General features: G+C 47.4%; 1 protein-coding gene across 1 annotated transcript in view; it reads right to left on the bottom strand.

Annotated features, from left to right (window-relative positions):
- Nucleotides 1–8855: 8855 nt before the first annotated feature.
- Nucleotides 8856–21666, bottom strand: part of LOC133274639 (AF4/FMR2 family member 1-like) — a 30606-nt gene continuing 17795 nt past the window's right edge. The window contains exons 9-20 of the mRNA XM_061464141.1: nt 20197–20247; nt 18024–18124; nt 15588–15837; nt 14395–14486; nt 14040–14043; nt 13828–13887; nt 12904–13034; nt 11680–11751; nt 10965–11069; nt 10839–10874; nt 10034–10248; nt 8856–8968 (exon numbers count right to left, since the gene is read on the bottom strand). Coding sequence (XP_061320125.1) covers nt 8856–8968; nt 10034–10248; nt 10839–10874; nt 10965–11069; nt 11680–11751; nt 12904–13034; nt 13828–13887; nt 14040–14043; nt 14395–14486; nt 15588–15837; nt 18024–18124; nt 20197–20247 — 1230 coding nt within the window. The remainder of the gene's footprint in view (nt 8969–10033; nt 10249–10838; nt 10875–10964; nt 11070–11679; nt 11752–12903; nt 13035–13827; nt 13888–14039; nt 14044–14394; nt 14487–15587; nt 15838–18023; nt 18125–20196; nt 20248–21666) is intronic.

Below are 21666 nucleotides of genomic sequence, written 5' to 3'. Positions count from 1 at the left end.
AATAGCTCAGTGTCCAGCTGGAGACCAGTCATGAGTGATGTCCCTGAAGGATCAGTGCTGGGACCAGTCTTGTTCAGCATCTTCGTCGCTGACAGGGACAGTGGGATCGAGCGCGCCCTCAGCGAGTTTGCCGATGTCACCAAGCTGTGTGGTTCGGTTGATACGCTGGAGGGAAGGAATGCCATCCAGAGGGACCTTGACACGCTTGTGAGGGGGACTGATGCCAACCTTAGGAAGTTTAACCATGCCAAGTAAAGGTCCTTCACCTGGGTCAGAGCAATCCCAGGCACAGCTACAGGTTGGACAGAGAAGAGATTCAGAGCAGCCCTGCGGAGAAGGACTTGGGGGTGTTGGTCGATGAGAAACTGAACTTGAGCCGGCTTCAGTGTGCGCTCGCAGCCCAGAGAGCCAACCGTATGCTGGGCTGCATCAAAAGGAGCGTGACCAGCAGGTCGAAGGAGGTGATCCTGCCCCTCTACTCTGCTCTCGTGAGACCTCACCTGGAGTATTGTGTGCAGTTCTGGTGTCCTCAACATCAAAAGGACATGGAACTGTTGGAATGAGTCCAGAGGAGGGCCACGAGGATGACCAGGGCACTGGAGCACCTCCCGTATCAAGACAGGCTGAGGAAGTTGGGGCTGTTCAGCCTGGAGAAGAGAAGGCTGCGTGGAGACCTCATAGCAGCCTTCCAGTACCTGAAGGGGGCCTATAGGGATGCTGAGGAAGGCCTCTTGATTAGGGACTGTAGTGACAGGACAAGGGGTGACGGTTTAAAACTGAAACAGGGGAAGTTTAGATTGGATATAAGAAGGAAGTTCTTTACCGTGAGGGTGGTGAGGCACTGGGATGGATTGCCCAAGGAAGTTGCGAATGCTCCATCCCTGGCGGTGTTGAGGGCCAGGTCGGACAGAGCCTTGGGTGACACGGTTTAGTGTGAGGTGTCCCTGCCCGTGGCAGGGGGTTTGGAAATAGATCATCTTAAGGTCCTTTCCAACCCTAACAATTCTGTGATTCTAAGGTATGATTGTGGCTGGGGACTCCAGATGACTCCCACCATTAAATGGGGCTTTCTATCTTGAATTAGGCTGAAACTGCTTCCAAAACTGTTCTCAGCACTGCTGCAGTGCAGAGTTGTGCAAACCCAAGTACTTTATTCCAGATGCTCCACCTGAATTGTTTGCTGGCTGCTGTTACCACATCTGTATTTGTTTTCTGAACCTTTGCATGTTCTCTCGACTGGAGCCGGCAGCAAATAAAGCGCTTCTAGCCAAGAGATGACACTTAGATCTGCAGTTCCTTCCTGGCTCTAGCAGCAAGGTTGGTGGTGTTGCTGCCACTTCGTGGCATTCCAGCGCAGCTCCTTGGATTCCAGACTGTTGCATTTCCGAGCTGTTCCAGCACAAGAAAAGCCACCAGGAAGCTGTGTGGTTCCTGCCATCTGACTTGCCTGGTGTGCAGGGGTTGTGGCGCTCCATCGCTCCAGGCCAAAAGCCCATGCCAATCCATACCTGCCCTCAGTTTGCCACCAGACCGGTGACTCGGGCTTCCAGTGAGTGCACACAACCTATGGTAGGTGGGGCAGCAGTGTCCTCACAGAGATCAGACACACGGGCACTGGGCTGCGCTGAAGAGAACGCACGTGTGCCTGCGGCTGCCTGCCTGGCTTCTGAATCAGATTGGATTGGGTTGGGTTGGGTTGGGAGGGACCTTCAAAGCCCATCCAGTCCAATCCCCCCGCAATGAGCAGCGACATCAGCTACATCAGGCTGCCCAGACAGACCCACATCCACCCTGGCCTTGAACGTCTCCGAGGACGGGGCGTGGACCACAGCATCCCATGGGCACAGTTCTGCCAGTCCCTGCCTTTGCCTTCTGTGACTTGGGCAGTTGGCTGGAGCTCCGGCGGGTGAAGACCGAAGCAAAAAACTGTCCCTGAGTACCTCAGTGTCCCTTCTCCATGCCCCAGGTAACTTGGTCTTTCATTTCCTTCTGCAAGGGGGCCACACTTTCCCTCGGCTTCCTTTTATCATTGACACACCTGTAGGAGTTTTTCTTGTTGCCCCTAACGTCCTTGGCCAGATTTGGTTCTGCCAGGGCTTTTACCTTTCCTAACCTGATCCCTGGCTGCTCTGACTTTTCCTCAGTATTCCTCCCAGGCTGCCTGTCCTGGGTGACAGCGGACAACATTGCCGTATCGTTACATTACGGAACGCTGGACCCAAGGAAACATTAACCTCAGCGATACGGAGTAGGAGAGGAGAAAAACCAGTGGGAATCCCAGGAATCCCGTACCTTGACTGAACACGTCGCTTGTGTTTGACATGGGCTGTAACGTGCCCAAGTCCTCACTGCAGGAGCATAAAGGTTACAGAAAATGGTGACCCAAGAGCACTGCTGATTTCAGGTAGTGATGGGTTACTAAAAGTGCCATTAGCATACAGAAAGCAGAGGCTGCCAGCAGGCTATTTTAGTGTTTGGAGAGCAGCACGGGGCTGAGAAACCGCAGTCAACTTGAATGCAGCTGCTTTGCCAAATGTAACATTTGGCTTTGAAAAGGATAAGCCAAGCCGAAGCGACAAAGCCAGACAGTTTATGGTACGTAACAAATCTCAAAAGAGATTAAACACAGTTGCAAAATGAGATTTAGTCAAGAAAGGCTCAATAAACAAACAAACAAAATCTGATTGCAAAGCAACCCCAACGTAGTTTTGGCTGCTTTAGCTGGGGATGGGGCCACTGCCTTGGGCACAGAGCTGAGTAGGGCCGTGGATGCTTGCTGCAGCCCCACGGCCTCCTGCTCCCCCTTTGCCCTCCCTGGCTTTGAGATGACCTCCCTGCTGGCACGTCACACCTCCTCCTCCTGCTGCGTCCCTCCTCTTCCGCTCCCCATCTCCATCCCACCTCCAAAATGAACCCTCCTCCCTTTAGCCCCAAGCAAGGATTGTAGGAAACAAACCTTTTGGGGTGCGAGGGGTAGGGAAATGATGGAACAGAGGATGCGAGTGACACAGGTGCAGCTGCACCCTGGCCAGCAGAGAGGGCAGCTTGTGTTCAACTCACCCTCGCTCCCCACCAGAACCACAGCAAGATCCACACATGTATGGCCACAACCACGAGCTGCCTTCCCATGCTCCTCTTCTTACCTTCCATGCATCTTGCAGCCGGCCTGGGGGAGACCTGCTGTCACACCACTTGAAACACTGGTTGATGGCAGTGAACTGAGTCCCAGTCCCACCTTGCCTGAGCAAAGGCACCACCAAGCTCCTCCTGTCTAAGCCTGTAACTAAAATTCCCACCAGATGCTCACATGGGGATGTTTCACATCTGGGTTATTTTACTAATGAGATACTTCTTTCCTTTACTCTTTCTTCAGTACCAGTTTTGCCACTGGGGCTTTACGTGTGCAGCAAAAAAAGCGAACTGAGCCCCCCCAAAAGTGTACCTTTTCTCTACGTCTGTAACAGGAAAGTGTCTGGTGGGTATTACAACAGGCTTCAGAATCCTCTACAGTTTACAGACTACGTTAGAAAACCACATCCATGCTTAGCAGACGCCTTTGGCGCAGTGTCTGATGCAGAAAGGACCTGAATAATGCACGAACTGTATCACAATAGTGCATAGAGACATGCAGAAATCATTCTTCCAAGGCACAGTCACACTGCCCAACATAAAACCAAATAATGGGAAAAGCCCCAAACAAGAACTGTTAAGGCCGTTGCAAAGAGCTCACCTCACACAACCCACGAGAAGCAGAGCTACCACGGGGCATGGAACCCTGTGGGATTCCCTGAGGCAACGGGATTTCCCTGTCAGCGAGTGCTCAGAGCCAGGCTCTGGTGGCTGCCGGCGGCGGACTCTGGCACAGTCTTCTCTGAATCCATTTCAGGAGGAGAAGAGGCTGATGCCTTGAATCATGACCCTCCTGCCACTCTGAGCACCTAGATTTGCACACATTCTTGTTCCCAAAGGAAAGGGCAAGGGGTGACAAACAGGGGAGCAATTGAAACGGAGACTTCTTGTACATAAATTCATACTTAAACCTCATTCAGAAGGGAAACGCTAAGACCAGTCAGAGAGAAAAGGCAACCCGCAACTTCTCTACAAGAAGCACGAAGACGCTTGCAACAACTCATAACAAATGGGCTATTTCATTTATTGTTTATTTCCCCACATAAATGAATCGGCCATCTCAGAAACTCCATCACACACAGGGCAGAAAACATCATTTACAAGACGAACCTGTGTCCCCAAAATAAGTTTCAGGCGTATAGATTTAGAATGGGAACCAAGAGGGAAGGGAGAGGAGAAAACAAAACCAAGGACATCGCAGTCAGACTTTGACCTTAATTTACAGAAGAGATCTCTGGGGGGTTTCAACTATTGAATAAATGGCATCTTAAAAATAGATCATTTGACAGTTTCAACACGTGCATTATTTCTCCTAAATAAATAGGGCATGGAAATGGTTTCGCTTTGCTACCACAGCTGCCTCCTTTCCTTACGGGACTTCACCATCACCCGTTTCCCTTGGATTCATGATTTTGTTCCTCAATGGCAAATGTTATTTCCTCCACTATTACGTGTTTTGGTTTTAGTCATTCCTTCATTCCTTCATTCGCACTTGTTAAGACCTGATACAGGCCCAAGTGCAAATGATGAGCATCTTGCCTAACCCTTCACAGGCCTCTGAGCTGGCTCGAGGTGGAAACATGATGGCTTTTAAAAAATTAACTATTATTGAAACAGTCTCCTCCATGACCTGCAACAAAGCACAGCTTCCTATGTAGCCTGGTACCAATGCTTCCTCAGATTGCTTTTGAAACAAAAGCCCCCAAATACCGCCTTGCACACCTGTGACATGAACTGCCCAGGATCCCATTTCCTCCAGTTCCAGGGGAGTTTGCTTTGGGAGTGGGAGCAGTCCTTGCATGACCACTGCCACACAGTAGCAGAGCACATGTGCCCTTTCCCAGCTGTAAAGAGGCAAATGCCAGTACATCTGCCTTGCCCAGGCGTCTTCTTACCAACTCTGCTCACATAATGCACTTGCATGAGCTTTCCAGGGCAGCAGATGATTGCCATCTGGGCAGCAAAGTGCCTAAAGGGCCGGCAAGGACAGGACCTGGTGCACCCACAGCTTACAGCAGGGGTGGGCAAGTGGCTCTCCAATGGGAACACGGTCTGGCAGCAGGGAGTGAGAGGGGTGTATGCAAAATTAGAGTCCCGAGGGGACCTGCGTCCCTGCTTCACCTTATGCTTACCCATAACTAACACTCTGCCAAGGCTCTTGCAGACTCCCACAGTGGTTTTCAGATTCAATAAAGCTTCCTTCCTCTTCCTCAGCCGGTGAGCCTAAAAATTGCTAAATTGCTTTGAAGACAGTCGCAAGGCGGCATCAACCCACTAGTATGGAATCGAGCTCCAAAGTGCATGTCAAGCCTTCAGGCTGGCTGGCCATCCCCATGCTTCCCGAGAACAAAACACTTAAAGCTGAGCCCCTCTCTGTCCCTGGCTCACCCAGAGCAGCCCAGGGAGAAGGAGCGCAAGTGAAGTTTGATAGGTAAAAGAGCGAGGGGGACACATGGACCTTCCTTCCACTGGTTAGGACAGCTTATCCCTGAAAGGCACTAAGGCACGCACACCTTTTGCTCTCCACTTTCGTGACCATCCAGACTACTAGCAGGTAATTTACACAATACTGCTGCACACACGCAGACCTGTTCCTCCATCCTGAAATCATGGGGAAAACGGAGCTCATCCTTTCCTGTAAGTACAGCTATTTTAGGACACCATTCTCTTCACCACTCCCACAGGTCTGTCCGAGACAGGGCAAGGGGTGCCAGAGGGGACCAGAGGGCTAAGGCACACTGTGAGATATGAGGAGGGCAGGATGCTGCTGCCACACAACAGGAAATCTTTGGGTAGAGAACGGTGTCCCCCTACTGAACACACAAGTGCCGCAGATGCTGCCCTCACAGTTACTGTCACCTGCAAAATCACATTTTCAAAACGCAGCCCCCAACAAGGAAAAAATTGCTTGCAAACAGCTCATTATTCCCTCGGGTGTCCCCTTGACAAATTCCTAAGTTGCTGGGCCCATCCTATAGTTTGGTTCAGAGAGAGCACATGAGTTACCTCCCACACGAAGGAGGTCCTACTTTGCTACCAAACCCTGCTTTTACATAGTCATTGACACCAACAACGGTTACAGGCAAATACCCAAACACAAAATTTGTCTTGTGTTCCACATTCAACCACTCAGCCCCTCCTTAGAGAGAAGCGATTCCTCCCCGTGTAAGCTCTCAGACCCAGAACAGCGTCCAAACAACCACAGTGACCCAGTACAAGCCGAGTACCCCCACTAGTCAAAATGGCAAAAAGCAACAGGACAAGGAGTCCTCAGTGTCAGTGATGTCCCTTCACCACAGCAGAGGCAGAGCTCTTTCCAACCACACTTCGTCATTTTGCCACCCCAACTGTGTTTGGCTTACAAGGTTTAAGCCAAACAAGACCCTAAGTAACACAGTTCAAGTGCTAAGAGCATGTGTGCGTGGCCAGAAGGACCAAAGCAGCGATGACTGGAGTGAACTTGCAGCACTGAAGGCGGTGGCTTTCCCCCAGTTCTCAGGACAGCGGGTGGCTGACAAATGCCAAAGGGTGAGGTCGGACACAGGCAAGGCAGTAATTTTTGCGGCTTTTATAAGAATGTAACGCTGCCCGGCGCTGGTGAGGGTGTTACTTGCCAATGCAGAGGTAAAGACAACAAAGACTGCACCTGTGCTTGCAATAACACTTCTCTCAGATGTCTTCTGTTCAAACAGCTGTTGCAAACACTGGGATGTTGCATAATAACCTCAGGAGGAAGATGTCCTTCTTGACGGCACTTCTTAATGTATAATTATTGTTCCACTGGTTATTTATAGAAATGTTTGTAGACCATCAATACATTGAGCCATTCAGACACTTCATTGCGCTTCGTTGTTTTAAAGGAAGGTGCCATCAACGCTGTGGCTTTCCTCCCCAGAACAGTTCAATGTTTTTCCAGTATACACAGATCTATCCCACGATGATTCCTCTTCCTCTGCAGGCGCTTTGTAGCTGACAGTTCCACAGTTCAACACCTGAACAATCTAAGAATTCAAGAAAGAGAGGCTGAGACTTTGAAAGTGCAAAGAACAAACAAACAAAACCCCAAGGGCAGAAAACAAAAATAAAGAAATAATAATAATAGAAATAAGAATGATAGTAAGAAAAAGAAGTTCCAGGTACTTCAGAAGAAAAAGTTGTTCCACGTACCTACGACGTTCTTCCAGGTACCTACGACGCTGTTCCAGGTACCTAAAAAGTTCTTCCAGGTACCTAAGAAGTTCTTCCAGGTACCTAAGATGTTCTCCAAGGTACCTAAGAAGTTGTTGGAGGTACCTAAGAAGTTGTTCCTGGTACCTAAGAAGTTCTTTGAGGTACCTAAGAAGTTGTTCCACGTGCCTAAGAAGTTGTTCCTGGCAGTTAAGAAGTTGTTGGAGGTACCTAAGAAGTTGTTGGAGGTACCTAAGAAGTGGTTGCAGGCACCTAAGAAGTTGTTTCAGGCACCTAAGAAGTGGTTGCAGGCACCTAAGAAGTGGTTGCAGGCACCTAAGAAGTGCTGGGAGGTACCTAAGAAGTGGTTGCAGGCACCTAAGAAGTGGTTGCAGGTACCTAAGAAGTGGTTGCAGGCACCTAAGAAGTGGTTGCAGGCACCTAAGAAGTGGTTGCAGGCACCTAAGAAGTGGTTGCAGGCACCTAAGAAGTGGTTGCAGGCACCTAAGAAGTGGTTGCAGGTACCTAAGAAGTGGTTGCAGGCACCTAAGAAGTGGTTGCAGGCACCTAAGAAGTGGTTGCAGGCACCTAAGAAGTGGTTGCAGGCACCTAAGAAGTGGTTGCAGGCACCTAAGAAGTGGTTGCAGGCACCTAAGAAGAGGTTTCAGGTACCTAAGAAGTTGTTGCAGGTACCAAAGAAGTTGTTGCAGGTACCAAAGAAGTTGTTGCATGCACCTAAGAAGTGGTTGCAGGTACCTAAGAAATTGTTGCAGGTACCTAGGTACCTAAGAAGTTGGTCGAGGTACCCAAGAAGTTGGTCGAGGTACCTAAGAAGAAGAAGTTGTTCCAGCTACTTAAGAAGAAGAAGAACAACCAACTTAAGTAACTTGAGCACCAGTTAAGGCATGTTGTTTTCCAGTCTCAGCCAGTGTAAACCCTGTCTAACATAGCGGACTAGTCTGATCAAGCTGCTGGTCAGTGACAGCTCCTCCGATGCTGCGCCGAGTTCCCCAAAAAACTCTGGAAAAAAAAAGAGAGAAAACATTTGGTTGGTTTCACACAAGAGGCACGGAGGAACAACAGCAGCACACTGTCACTTGGGAAGTCCCGTTAAACACATGGTTAATACAGACAGCTCAGCGGTATTAGAAGGCTGGGAAGTGTTAACAAGCACGCACGGCAGGGCATACGAGAGGAAAAGGCACTCGCGTGTGCATACACACTGAACCACCTCCCCCAGTGCCTGTAAAAGGACATTGAGACTCCACGGCAGAGGGCAGAAGTCTGGGTGTTCACACCCCAGTCCCTGCCACATGCTCCTCCAGATGTTGAACCGGCCAGATTTGACCGTCTTTCTGAAGGATGCCCAGAAGCACACACAGCTGTCAGAACAGCCCTTTCCTTTCATCCATCCTCAAACCCTGGAGCCATCACGATTTCTCAACTGAACAGGTTTAAACATTTCTAAGGCTTGACAGGCTATACAGCTCTAATTTGAGTTGCTTTTAGCTGGGCACTTGAGGCAGGGTTAAGGTAGTGCTCCTATCCTCCCACCAACTTCAGGCACCATGCTCCTTCTCCTGCACAGGTAGGAGACGGCTCTTGTAGCCTATCTGAGGCTGCTGGGAGGTGCCGTCAGGCCGCACACCCTGCTCTGTACTGGCAATCTTCTCTGCAGGTGACAGCAAGTTATGGGAAATCAGCCCACCTGTTCCTTTCCGGTCACCTTTCTGAGACGTTCCTGTAGGACCTGCCTTCCAGTGACATGGGCTTTTCCCAGTCCCTTAGTCCCTCCAGTCTCAATCATGTTGCAGAGTACCTTTCGGCTCTCCTTTTTTACACACAAAGATTGGAGGCTGAAAATTTCTGCTCAGCTGTGTAAGGAACATTTCGGGAGTATTCTCTGAATTCCAGCCACTGCCTCGTTAGCGAATTTTTACAACCTTCCAGCAACTGAGCCAGGCACATTGGTCTTTTTGGGTTTTTCTGAGTTTGCCAACAGATTGTGACACTACACCCCTTCACCCACAGCAGCTCAGAAAGCTGTGGTTTATGGAAAATGACTGCAATGGCTGCAAATGCCACATGGAATAGCAGGTTACACACTGAAGGCACCCAATCTAGGGCTTTTGAGCATTCACCGCTGCTTGTACCTGTCGCGGCACCACAGGACAGTACAATCTTTTTAACAACAAAACTGTAAAACACAAAAAGTAGCAGCAATGTCAGGAGATGCTACCGGCAAATACTGATCATGTGCCCCAGAAGAACTCCAGTTCAAGGGCAGCTCAGCCTCTCTGTTACAGGGTGATGCCAGCCCCACTGCTCTCAAGACAAAACTACCTGGAAGATTGACCAACAAAAGCACAGGGCTGCAGGCCAAAATGATTCTAGTGAAAGTGAACCCACTCAGCAAACCTACGCATCCCAAAGGGAAAAGTAAAGAGCAAAAAACTCCTTATGCCTCTTGTGTTACCAGGAAATGCGAGTTGGCTGGTTCCCTGCACTTGATACGCTCACCCCTTAGCTCTTAGACGTTTGAGGATGCCGAGCCAACCTTTAAATGGCAACACTCATCAATATATCATCATCTGGCATCTCTGCCAACATGCTATAGCTGTCTGTATGTAATGCTTTGATCTTTAGGTATGGTGCTTGCTACACTGTTAGAATTTAGGCATGCACATACGTACAAACACAACACAAAAGACAGAAAAGCCAGAGGGCAAAAGCTCACCCTGATTCTTCAGGATCAGTGCATCAGCTCGTTCCCAATTATTAAGCGCAGAGAGAACATAGGAAGTGATGTTGACGTAGGAATAGGTGATGTCTGGGATATCGGAGGAGACGGTGGTTGAAGAGCATATACTGTTGCCACTGCAGTTGCCAGCTCCCCGCTGAGAAGTGGTAGGAGACGGCACTGGAAACGATGGAGAAGGCATGCCTGTGCTCCTGCAGGAGAAAGAAACACCATCATGAACATTTAACTTTCGCTGCCACATACACAGCAACACTGCTGCAGATACCTAGAAAGGACAACATGCTCTAGAACTCACAAATTAGAAAATGAGTTTCTTAATTGGTGACTGAGCTAAAGAGACAAATATTCAGGTATCACCTCAAAGTTATGCAGCCACAGGGTGAAGGCACGACCCTACCGGACAGTGGCCAGGAAGACAGGAAGGGTATCTCACTAAGTATCAAAGGATCTCTAACAGAACAAAGATGACAACAAGGGCTTTGAAACAGCCTAGTGATGATACCTTCTTTGCTCCTCTGACCACTTCTTTGGTAAAGACCTGCTCCGCCTCCTGATACACGGTAACTCTGGACCTCGTAACAAAGAAAACCTCTTCCCAACAAGAAGAGGTGGGAAAGAGAGAGCAGAAACATACTCATGGCCCCTAACAGTAGATTTCAGGTGGCAAGAAAGAGCCAATGGAAAGGCACTCTCACATGCAGCTTGCAACTCAAATACTCCAGCTGCTGTTTTCACTCACACCCTTATGGGCACATTACAACCATGTATTTTCAAATCTTACCTTGCAACAGACGGAGAAGGTGCTTTTGTGGGAAATCTCTGCAGCAAGAAAAGAACTCTTGTTAGATTTGGGCTGCTCAGCTGCCATCAGTAACTAGCGCAGCCATGCATCTGGCAGTTCAGTTACGCGTGCCCTACCTTGAAGTGGTCGTTCAGAATGCTGGAATACTTTGCTGCAGTCTCTTTTTTGCCACGGAACAGGGCCATGTTCAGAAGGGACAGGCAGCGCATGCTGTCAACAGAAACACACCCAAGCTTGGTCAATATTCACGCTTGCTGCTGCCTGCTCAGCAGTCAGCAGCCTTGCGGGACGCAGGCAGGCATGCCTCAGCTCTACTGCAAAGTCCAGAAAGCTCGGGATTTCTCCTCCTTCTGCCTATCTTTAAAAAAGTCACTGTGAAATAATCACAAGGGGAAAGAAACCAAACGAGGGCGGGGTCTGGTCTTTCATATAAACAGGTGCCCAGCCTCTTACAGGTGCCACAGGCTGAGTAAGCCCCCCTGCAGCCACGTGCCTCAGCTACGTTCAAGCTACAGCTTCAGTGAGGTGGCTCCAACATGAGCAGCCAAATTGCATTCTTTCACCTTAGGTGAAAGCCCTTAGGTGCTCTCGAGTTACCAGAATATCAGATTTTAGAGCCTGTGCCTTCCACGTGTGGTCCCTTGTGATATGTTGGCTCACACTAGAGGTGTTCCAGTTCAGTCTGGATTTTCAAGTGTGAGGATTTCTTCCTTGCAGAACCCTGATTCCCATTTCACTCATTCCTTTTCCCCTGAAAGTAATGAGTCGTTCACTCGATCAAGTCTAAAAAGTACGAAGGCACAGAAAAAGAGTTACGCACCATAACACGGTAAAGATTTCTTCATGTGAAGGTGCTGAGGGGCTCATACAGTATTTTAGCGTCATGATGAATCTAAGGAAACAAAAGAAGGAGAACCTTGTCAGCCGTCAGTGATCTGATGGCCCGCTCTTTATAGGAGAAAACAGTGCATGCCATTATCTCAAAGGCTGGTCCAAAAGTCAGGGAACATGCCCTGAGGTCTTAGTCCTGGCACCAAGTGCTTTTATGACCTTGTGCAGAGGACTGTCTCAAAACGCCTTGTTTTCCATGCCACAGGAACAGATAACGGCCTCTTATGTGACTCACTCTCCTCTTACACGATTAACAGGCAGCACCCCTTCAAGTAGATGTTCCCCATGGGCCACCTAATGGCCTGGGGCAGACATCTCAGAGGAAATGCGTCGCTTGGTAAAACACAGCCAAGCAACTCTGCTTTCTGAAAGCAAAGCAAAGCAACAGCAGCAGCTGGGAAATACAGTCCTTCAAGAGCAGAAAGCAAACAATTCCTTTTAAAAGTTTGCAGGCTATGACAGAAAAACCTGACAGCTGTTTCAGCTGTGAGGCAAGGCATCAAATCAACTCTCAAACACACTCATACATCCCCTCATTTCAATAGGAATAAACTGATACCTGTCTCCCTCCTATCCAATACATGGTTCCTCAGGTTGTGCTGCCTGTACATGTCACACGGCCCGTGTATGTCATACTACCTGCATATATCTACTATGGCTCTGAAACTAAATGGGGAAGGTTGCTAAAAGAAGCCCCAATAAAGCGTACTGGTAGAAAAACACATGGCAGAAACCAGTAAAGTCTGCCCTCAATCAAGTTGCAAGACCTCTGGGGCACTGACTGCTCTTCCACATGCTGTATTGCTGCTTTGCTTTTTAAAACTGAAATGCTACTGAGCTCGCATGCAAAAGCAACTTCAGGTCTGGATAAAGGAAAAATCCCTTCATGTCCTTTCTTGTCAGAACCGGTGTTCTCTGGTGTACCTCAGCTGCAAGGCTCAAATGCTCAAGAGGACATGGCGCCTACGTCTTCCGATAAGCAATGCTGAACCATTTCAAAGGATTTGTCTCTGGTGCCTTTGCATGGCCTGTCTCGTGCTTGTACAGCAACCTGAACTCTGCTCCATGGTGGGAACCCACAGCTGCCACAGGTGCAAACAAGCAATGCAACTAACCCTTCCCCTCCAAACATGCTGCTTTGAAAACTGCTTACTTGATGAAATCTGTGGTGTCCTGGAATATTTTGTAGGCGAAATTCTGTGCATTCGCTTCCAAGGCAATTCCGTACTCGATGAAGAAAAGGACAGATTCTAGGTACTGAAAGGCCTTCGCAATCTTGTCAGTCTATTGGGAAGAATATTCTCATTTTTAGACTACGACAAAAATGGCTTAGTGTACCCAAATGTCTCAAGTGTACCCACATTCCCTTTTTCTCCCTAGTAAGTCAGGAGTTGAAGGAAGAAAAAGATGCGGGCCAGGCCTCCAGGTGACAGTTAATGTGGTCTGGGTGTGCTCTGGCTGTTTGTAGCTCTTCCTCTTGACCAATGGTTTCCCCAAGTATTTATTATCTGTACAGTTTTTGGATATTACTGTCTGGTCTTGGAGGCCTGCCTCGTGAAAGGCAGGTTCCCTCACTTCATTTTCACAGGTAAATGGCAAGTAGCGTATGTAAATTATCTGACTGAGGCCTAACTAGCAAAAACTACACTACTTCATGTACACTGCTAAACTGCACATAAAGAAGAGAGCTGCTTACATCTGCAAAGGGCACGTCCAAGTCTTGTCCACCAGCAACACAATTACTGTCAGGATCGTGACATTGCAGGGTAAACTGTCCTATAACTGTTCTGACAAGGGCTTTGTCATAGCTCTGCAAAGCAAAGTGGCCTGCTAACCTCAGACAACATCTGCTCTAAATCCTGTTCTTGAGGCATGTTCTCTAGATGTGTTTATAGCAAAGGGAAATGTCTGAACATTTTGGGAAACAAAGACAGCATCCCCACATATGACTTGAACAGACTCCAAGTTTGGAGTATGGGAAGTCATTTTAACTGGTGAATCCTTATGCACATGAACACAAATACTGGCTCCCAATGCATGAGCTGCTTTACATTTCTAGCACAGAGCCAAAACTTACCATTGCATCAGCTTTGTGTTTCAGCCTCCTGGCCTCTTCTGCGTAGTATTCTGCTGGATACTTCAGATGTCTGAATTTGGGACACAGAGAGGAAAAACAGAAAACAGAGAAAAGGCAGTGGGATAAACTATTCACCGTGCAAATGGCACACAACCAGTCGTGCACTAACAAAACGAGCAAGTAAAGAGTCATGCCCTCTCAGAAAAAGTTACCTGCCTGCCCAGCACCTTGTCACAGAGTAGTTTACCACTTGCCAAGAAGGAGGCAAATCAAAACCTATCATTTGTAGGCAGGCACAAGAGGTACCTCCTCTCAGAGTGAAAAAGTAACTAATTTCTAGAGTAGTGCTTCTAGTCCAAGAAATGCTGTAATTAGACCTTTGCTTTGGGGTAGGTGGGGTAAGTCCCAGACATGAGAAGACAGTACAGGGCAAGTCACCGACACCTCTCCTTCTCTCTTTCCTCCCCAGAGAAATGCCTATTAAGGCAGAAGCCAGGGTAGCTGCAGGGCCAGGCTGGCCTGGTGGCTTTACAAAGTACAGATGACGGGTGTAAGACAAAACCTTACCTTTCAAACTTGAGTTGAGGTCTCTTTGGCTGGGAGGTACCATTTGGCAAAGAAGGCACTGGGAAAAGTTTTGTGACGTGTCCGGCAGATCCCTGACAAATCACAGAATACAGATAAATCTGCTTAGAGAGATGTCGAAAACGATTCCAAAGCTTGCCTTTCCTGAATTTCAATAGGAAATATTTTTTTGTCCCAGGCATAGTCTATCTCCCAGGCTCTACCTGTCTTCTAACCTACTTCCCCAGCACCTCCTCCAATAATGGAAATGAAAACCTGGCTTCTTACCTGACTGCTAGTAGAAAGGCTTAATACCATTCACATCATTAATACTTTTCCCAAGCATGGGGAAATTAAGTAGCAGCTTTCCTTGCACAATGGCTAAGATAGCAGTAAGGCTGCAAGCAGCACATTTTTCAGGAAACCTTTCACTAACCAAGGCAGCAAGAGGTAATATCCATTCACACTTATTTCCAGCTTAACCACAAAATCGTTGATTCTCCATTACCAACTACATTATAAGGAAAAAGCAAGCAGTTAGAAGCCAGCTGAGAGAGCGAGCACAGTCGGGCTTGACTCACACAACATACTAGAGCACACCCACCCAGTCACTAGTAAATAGGAAGACAACTGAATTTTACAACCCAAAAATACAAAGATCCAGCTGCAAGGATCACTAACAATTTCATAAGCAAACTGTGAGGGTGGTGAGGCACTGAAACAGGTTGCCCAAAGAAGTGGTAAATGCTCCATCCCATCCCAAACCATTCTATGATACTATGAAAACCTTACACGCGGGTTGTATGTTTCTTATTTTTAAGCAGCCCACTTTTCCCTTTTGTAAACACCCTTATTTTACACCAGTATTGTACTTGCAGTTGCCTACAGTCAGAAACAGTTACTGCCATCAACACGATGCCTTTGGTTTTTACACGGGCACCTCTTCTCACTAAGCTCCACTAAATGAGATGAAAACAAACGATGGCAAGTCAGCAGAGAAGTTACAGTGTAGGCTTCTGGGCTAGTGACGTACGGTTACAGATAGCCGTGAAAGGGGCAAAATGCCTCAGAGAGCTTTCTCTGGTGGCTGGTTTATCTTCTTTCCTTTTCTATATCCTCAGAGCATGTTTCTAAAGAGAATCACGCAGCACCCACGGGTTGCAGGGAACTTCCTGTTAGTTATAACAGATACCTACCTTGATATCCTTTGATAGTTCAGCTTCATTACTCTGCACTTTGCGGTGCTTGCAGATCAAAGGATCCTTGTTGTTGCTCTCGGTCTTGGTTGTGTTGTCGATGGCAGACAGCTCGTCGTTCTGGCTTCTGCGTCTCTTCTGGGCCACCTTTGTTGACTTTGGTGCAGGAGGTATAGGACACAGTGGTGGCAGTGGTGGAGGTTGAAAATCATTCTTCCAGTATTCAAATGAAGCTTTGGAGTTTGATGCTCTGGAGACGGGAAGAGCATTCAGCAATTGGGATGAATACGGTGCATCAATAATGTGGTGAATTTTTACAAAATTCGTTGCATCATGTACCGATGATGCTGAAATCTCTCTGGAAGTGAAGATGACATTAAGAATCCAACAAAGGCAAAATGAAATTTCAGTGTGCATTAGATACCACATCTTCAGCTGCTAACAACAGACAAGCGAGTTGCTTTTCAAGTAGAATTAAGCCCCAGGACTTGTCCCTGGAATAAAAATTTATAACCAGGATAGCAGGATATTGCAAAAAAGACATCCCTCCAACACAGCCCCTTTTTACTTAAAGACAGAGACAGTCAGTTCTCTGTGAGAAATCAGCCAACAGGGCATTCCAACTCAGGGACTGCAACATCACAAGGAGGAAATTAAGCTAAACCCAGAGAAAAGACTGAAGTGTAACGTTGCACATCTGGCTTCCTTCTGCTGTGCATGGGACAGTCCTCTCCCCTGTTCCACAACCCACTTTTCCCATGGCACAGTCCCTACTCACTGCACTCGTGCTCCCTCACTTCACTGCCTTGTTACAGCTCCAGAGAGGATTATAGCACAGCAGCACCCTCTGACCTGATCCAGTGCCCTCTCTCCTCCAAAATACATATTCTCCTTTCACTCCCAAAGCCGGAGCATGGGGTTTGCCTTCACTGAGAAAAAGGGAGGAATGAACCCCAGTGTCAAAGCCCCTCCGTTATGACACCAGCTGAAATACGACCCAACTAAACGTTAGCCCAGCGTTTCAGCGCTTCAAGAGTACATCTCTATTTTCTCGGCAGAAAAGCAGATTACTCGTATTTTCAGGCCACAAACCTCAACGCTATACCAATCCAAGGCAATGCCTCAAATTCAAGTCACAGCAAGAATTTAATTCAGTAGCCCATGACTGATGCGCAAGCCTCCCATTTGAAGACATGCGCCTGGAAGCATTTGCTCTAGCAAAGATCTAGCCAAAATGCTGGCAGCACAAATTACGCAAATTATATAGGGGAAATCTCAGTACATCCATTAGAAGCACTGCAAACGCTATGCTGGAATAAAGGAGAAATTCCCGGCCATAAAGGCCCCCTGAAATTCCAGACAGAGTCATGATTCAAAACACACGCTTGTCTGCCCATTAAGTCACAGACACAAAAAGACAAAACCAACAAGATGATTTCAGTGGAGAAGGGAAATGCTCTCCACCTGCCTAGAAAGCATTTTAAGGCTACTTCTGTTTCTCATGAAAGCAGAAATAATGGACTCTCTGAGAGTTCAAACATCACAGAATAGAATCGTAGTTTGGTTTGGAAGGGACCTTTAACACTTGTCTAGTTCAACTCCTCTGCAATGAGCAGGGGCATCTTCAGCTAGACAGCAAGTTCTCTTGCCATCCCCTGAAACACCTCAACTATCATGCAGAACAAGCAGACGCCACTCCCCATAGAACAGCTAACACCCCCCAGACCACCTAGAGCAATCACCTGCTGACAGATTGCCTCCACGGAGGTTTGGAGAAGGGGAATGACTCCTGCATCCCAGCAGGCAGGCAGTCTACCGCACTGTATGAAACTCAACCAACAAATCTGGTTGGCAAAAATGTGTTTCCTGCATCTGGTCCAAAAGGCAGCAGCGTAAATAGTTGCCTACCAGCTTAAAAGGACAAGCAATATGGGCACAACTGGCAATTACATTTCCTGCAGCGTAAAGAGATATCCCGAGCTATGCGCAATACATGGAACAGAGCATACGGCAACGGAAGCTGCAGGATGGGAAGCGTTTAAAATCATGTCCATCTCGACGGTTAGAAATCTGGACAAATGCCACAACATTCAACGCTTGTGCAGCAGCGTACAGCAAGAATGGGAGGACGATCGGCCACTGCAACATCAGCTTATTCTTGAATGGTTAGAACCATAATCCTCAGCATTAAGAAGGGATCGGAAACAGGTGACACCCAAGTATCACTTCACACCTGCAACAAATAATAAGGTGAATAAATTCCATTCCCACAGCCACCTGGTGGGTTCCAGGAGTTAAAGACAAGTCTTCAGCAGATGAAGCCTCAGGAGGCACATTACGTTATAAGCAAATGTGTGAGGACAGAAGATACAGTTCCTTGTTTAAGACACACTCACTTTCGTGCATCTTTCTGCCATTCCACCACCGTATACTCACTTCAGTTTCTTGGAGTCTTTCTTAGGTGAAGAGTTCAGTGATTTTTTTTCTTTCTCTGATTTCAATTTCTTCCTATTCGTCTCTTCGTCCACCGCTTTCCTCTAACAGGAAGAAAGAAAACCAAATCACTCAGGTTTTTAAAGTTCACGTAAAGTATAAACCAATGCAGCTAAGTTTGATCAATTCTTGTTAGAAGTATTGAAAAGATAGTGGAACCAACAAAGTGGAAACCCAGACCACAGCAGATACAGATTTCAGGTTCACTGAGCAGTATCCTAAGATGACATTTTATCTCCTTCTGCTTGGATATTTTGTAGTGGCAGAGATGGAACTGCTCAACCTCTTGCGGCTAATAGTAATCAAAATTAAGGCACTTCCATTGCTCAAAATAAGCATTGCATCTGTTCTGGCTGGGCTTTTTTTCTCCTACTTGGTATGAATTATACAGAAATGTATTCAGATTCCTCCTGATGTAGTCATGAACAGCAGACAGTTGGGGGTTTTGATAAGTCTTATCAAAGGGAAGGAAAACGCTGCATTCAGATGTGCAGGGGTTCTTGGGTTTATTAACAAAACTATGATCTAGATGAAATTTTAAGAGTCAGTTAAAATTGCTGCCAGTCTTCCAACAGGAACCATTAAGGTAGAGAGGTAATAAATACTACTTTTCAATTACACTCCCTGGATGGAAAAGTACAAGATATCAAAAATCATCAGCTCACATGAATGAAAATCTTCAGAATACTTTGCTACAAGCCAAGAAAATGTAAAAGAACCTGCACTTATCAGTCAGCGTTATCCACTGGCTGTCAATAGCCAATAGCATGCTAGGACTTTGTGACTCCCAAGAGTACATCCAGGTTTATGTCACTATCACAGAGCTCAGTGGGCTGCGTGCAGCACCGAGTCTACCTTTGGCAGTGTGCTCAGGGCAAGGCTCCAGATCATGACCTTCAACTGTCTCTCAGGTTGAGCTCCACACTGCTGCAAAAGATGTCTGACAGCTGTACTGACCTAGCTGGCTGTGATGAGCCTCCAAGGACAGATGCATGCTTACATAATACAGACAGTGAGGCTCTGAGGGGGGGGGTCCTGAAGTCAGACGCTCAGACTGCCAGGCAGGACATGTCTAAGATCAAACAGCTCCTGCCTTGGGTCTTCTGAGGCAGCAGGAGAAGTGACAGATTTACTGCCTCTTCACCTTTCCCCCACTGCTCTGCACAAGGGGGACTGCTGGGGTCTCTCAAATTTCTTCACGATTTCCCCACCCTCCTGAATTCTCCCCTACAACTATGGGAAGTTCAGAAAATGCCAAGACTAAACTAAACCCACATGGGAACCAGGCTTATTCACCTACACATGCTAAGCTACCCGCTTGGTGCGGACCACCAAAAAGGTATACAGGCACAGAAATATCCATAGCGAATACCCATCCACCATAAGGCTTGCAGCCAACTTTCTCTGTGCCTGCCTGGAAGCTTATTCACAGTCCCCTTTGGGAGATAGATAGCTTTCCAAAAACCACTTGTGAGCAATTACTATCTTTGCTAAATAAAGGGCTGCCTTTAATTCAAAGGAAAGCAACTATTACAGCAGAAGGACTCTGCAAGGATGTGTCTGGAAAGCCCCTTACTGGACATACGTGTCTTTTCACGTATGTCTGTTCACTGCTAGAACCACGACAGCTCCAGGGAAAGCCAAAGAAACCTTCTATGTATTTATCCAAGCACTGAGATCCAAAGCAGGGTTTAGGGATGGTTGTTACTGTCAGTGAACCTGCTTCAGTTAAAAGCCTGCATTTATGGAAAAGCAAAAGGCACGAAGCTTCTACCATCGCCCCTAAGGAATAACACAGTTCAAGCCTGCAGAATTCCTTTCCCTTTGTGTAAGCAAGCAATCACAACTGTTTCAGACTACTCCACACAGGAAAAGGCTATGCTACTCAGACTGAGCTTACTTGGCTAATGGCAGCAGAAGGGGCACCCATGGACAAAACTGAAAAGCACAAACTGGGATGGCTGGGTTAGTTCTTCGGGGCACCCCCCCAAACTGCAGACAAGGTGCTCTCCCACAACAGACATTAAACGGGTAGCACAAATGACTGCACACTCTAGCAGGCATTTCAGATACTGTGCTGCTTTTAAATGGGTTGCAGGGAGAAGGGTGGGCTTACCTTGGTTAGGCAGTTGCCAGGCTGCCACTTACTGGAAGTTGGTGGGTCAGGCTGCAGGCAAAAAGAGAAAGGAGAGATGAAAGACTGAGGGCTTCATGAGCTATTTTCCTTCTAGCACAGCTTACTAGAACCCAGGAAAATTTCCTCTTTCAACTGTTTGAAAGAGCTTGAGAGACCATGAGACCGTGGGGATGCTCTAGCATGTGCACATCGACATCTGCTTCAGAAACACAGACCCCATTTCTCCACAGGATCAGTCAAACGTGTTGCACAGCACTCCTGGATCACTGCTAGCCCTGCCTGTCACTCACTAAGACACCAGTCTACATGAAAGCTTCATCTTTGTTTGCCACTAACCAACCCTGCTGCAAACTGAGACAACATCTATAAAGAGCGTCAACTGTAAAAACAGATTAGGTGCTGTCCTCGCAACGCTTGCGCAAAACTTCCTGCACGCAGCACTGCTTTCAAAGCGACAAGAACCTGTGCCAGCTGTCACACCTCTCTGCAGTCTGACAGGTCGGCTGTCAGGCTCCTGTGGTTTAACCATGAGAAAACCATTTACCAGAATTGTATAGCACATCAAGTCTGGCCTCTTCCCACTCCTCTGCCTACACAGCCCAACACACGCTTCCCTCCGCATCAAGCAAGGCATAAGCAATGACCGAGGTCTGAAGGCCTCTGGAGTCAGTCAGATAACAGAATGGGATTGCTACAAGCCCTGCCTAATCTAATAGCAGTCTGACATATTACAGTAAAGCCAACTAACCCTAAACCAGACAACAGAAGCTGCAAATCAGACACAATTCTCTGGGACCCATGCTGAAACTACCATGTGTGGGTCAGCATCACTCAAATGTGTAGCTCATTGTCTGGACACCAGAGCACAGCTATGCTCTTGCCCACATCAGTTCTCCTCAGTCACAACTCTGCTTCCAAGAGGAACCACAGTTCTTCTCCAAAAAGACAGCCTCTACTACATGAAAGGTTTACCGAGACTCCTGGGTCCCTTCCGCTGTGATTTTCTTCTCTATCCACATTCAACTCGCTGTAGAACACGTCGATAAACAAGACATGTCCTCAACTTTCTTTGAGTGAAACTACCTAGAAAACCGGTTTAAAACCCAGTTTGTTTCCCCATGGGTTTAGGGGTTTTCATTAGGTTTTCCAAACACTAGACTTCTGTTTAAGAAGAAGAAGGAACTATTGCCTGTAGGTCAAAGTCTGTGCTTTTGCATGGGAAGAACTAACTATAAACAAACAGGCCGTGTGCACTAACTTGCTCCTCGAGCATCATGGATGAACAATTTGCTGTATAAAACAAGGATAAACCATCAGTGGCAAATAGCTGATCATTGGCAAACAGTGGCAAATAACTTCACTGGAGCAAGAAGGGTCTTTCAATGGAGGGTTCTCAGGACAAAGCAGGCAGCATTTGGTAAAAGAAGAGAAGCACATAACATCTGCTTC

Source organism: Pezoporus flaviventris, unplaced genomic scaffold, assembly GCF_033815535.1.
Source record: "Pezoporus flaviventris isolate CSIRO_AGI_PZ_B2104156 unplaced genomic scaffold, CSIRO_AGI_Pfla_v1 ptg000002l, whole genome shotgun sequence".
NCBI classification, from domain to species: domain Eukaryota; kingdom Metazoa; phylum Chordata; class Aves; order Psittaciformes; family Psittacidae; genus Pezoporus; species Pezoporus flaviventris.
Note: the sequence above shows the minus strand (reverse complement) of the source record. Positions and strands in the feature narration are given on the sequence as shown.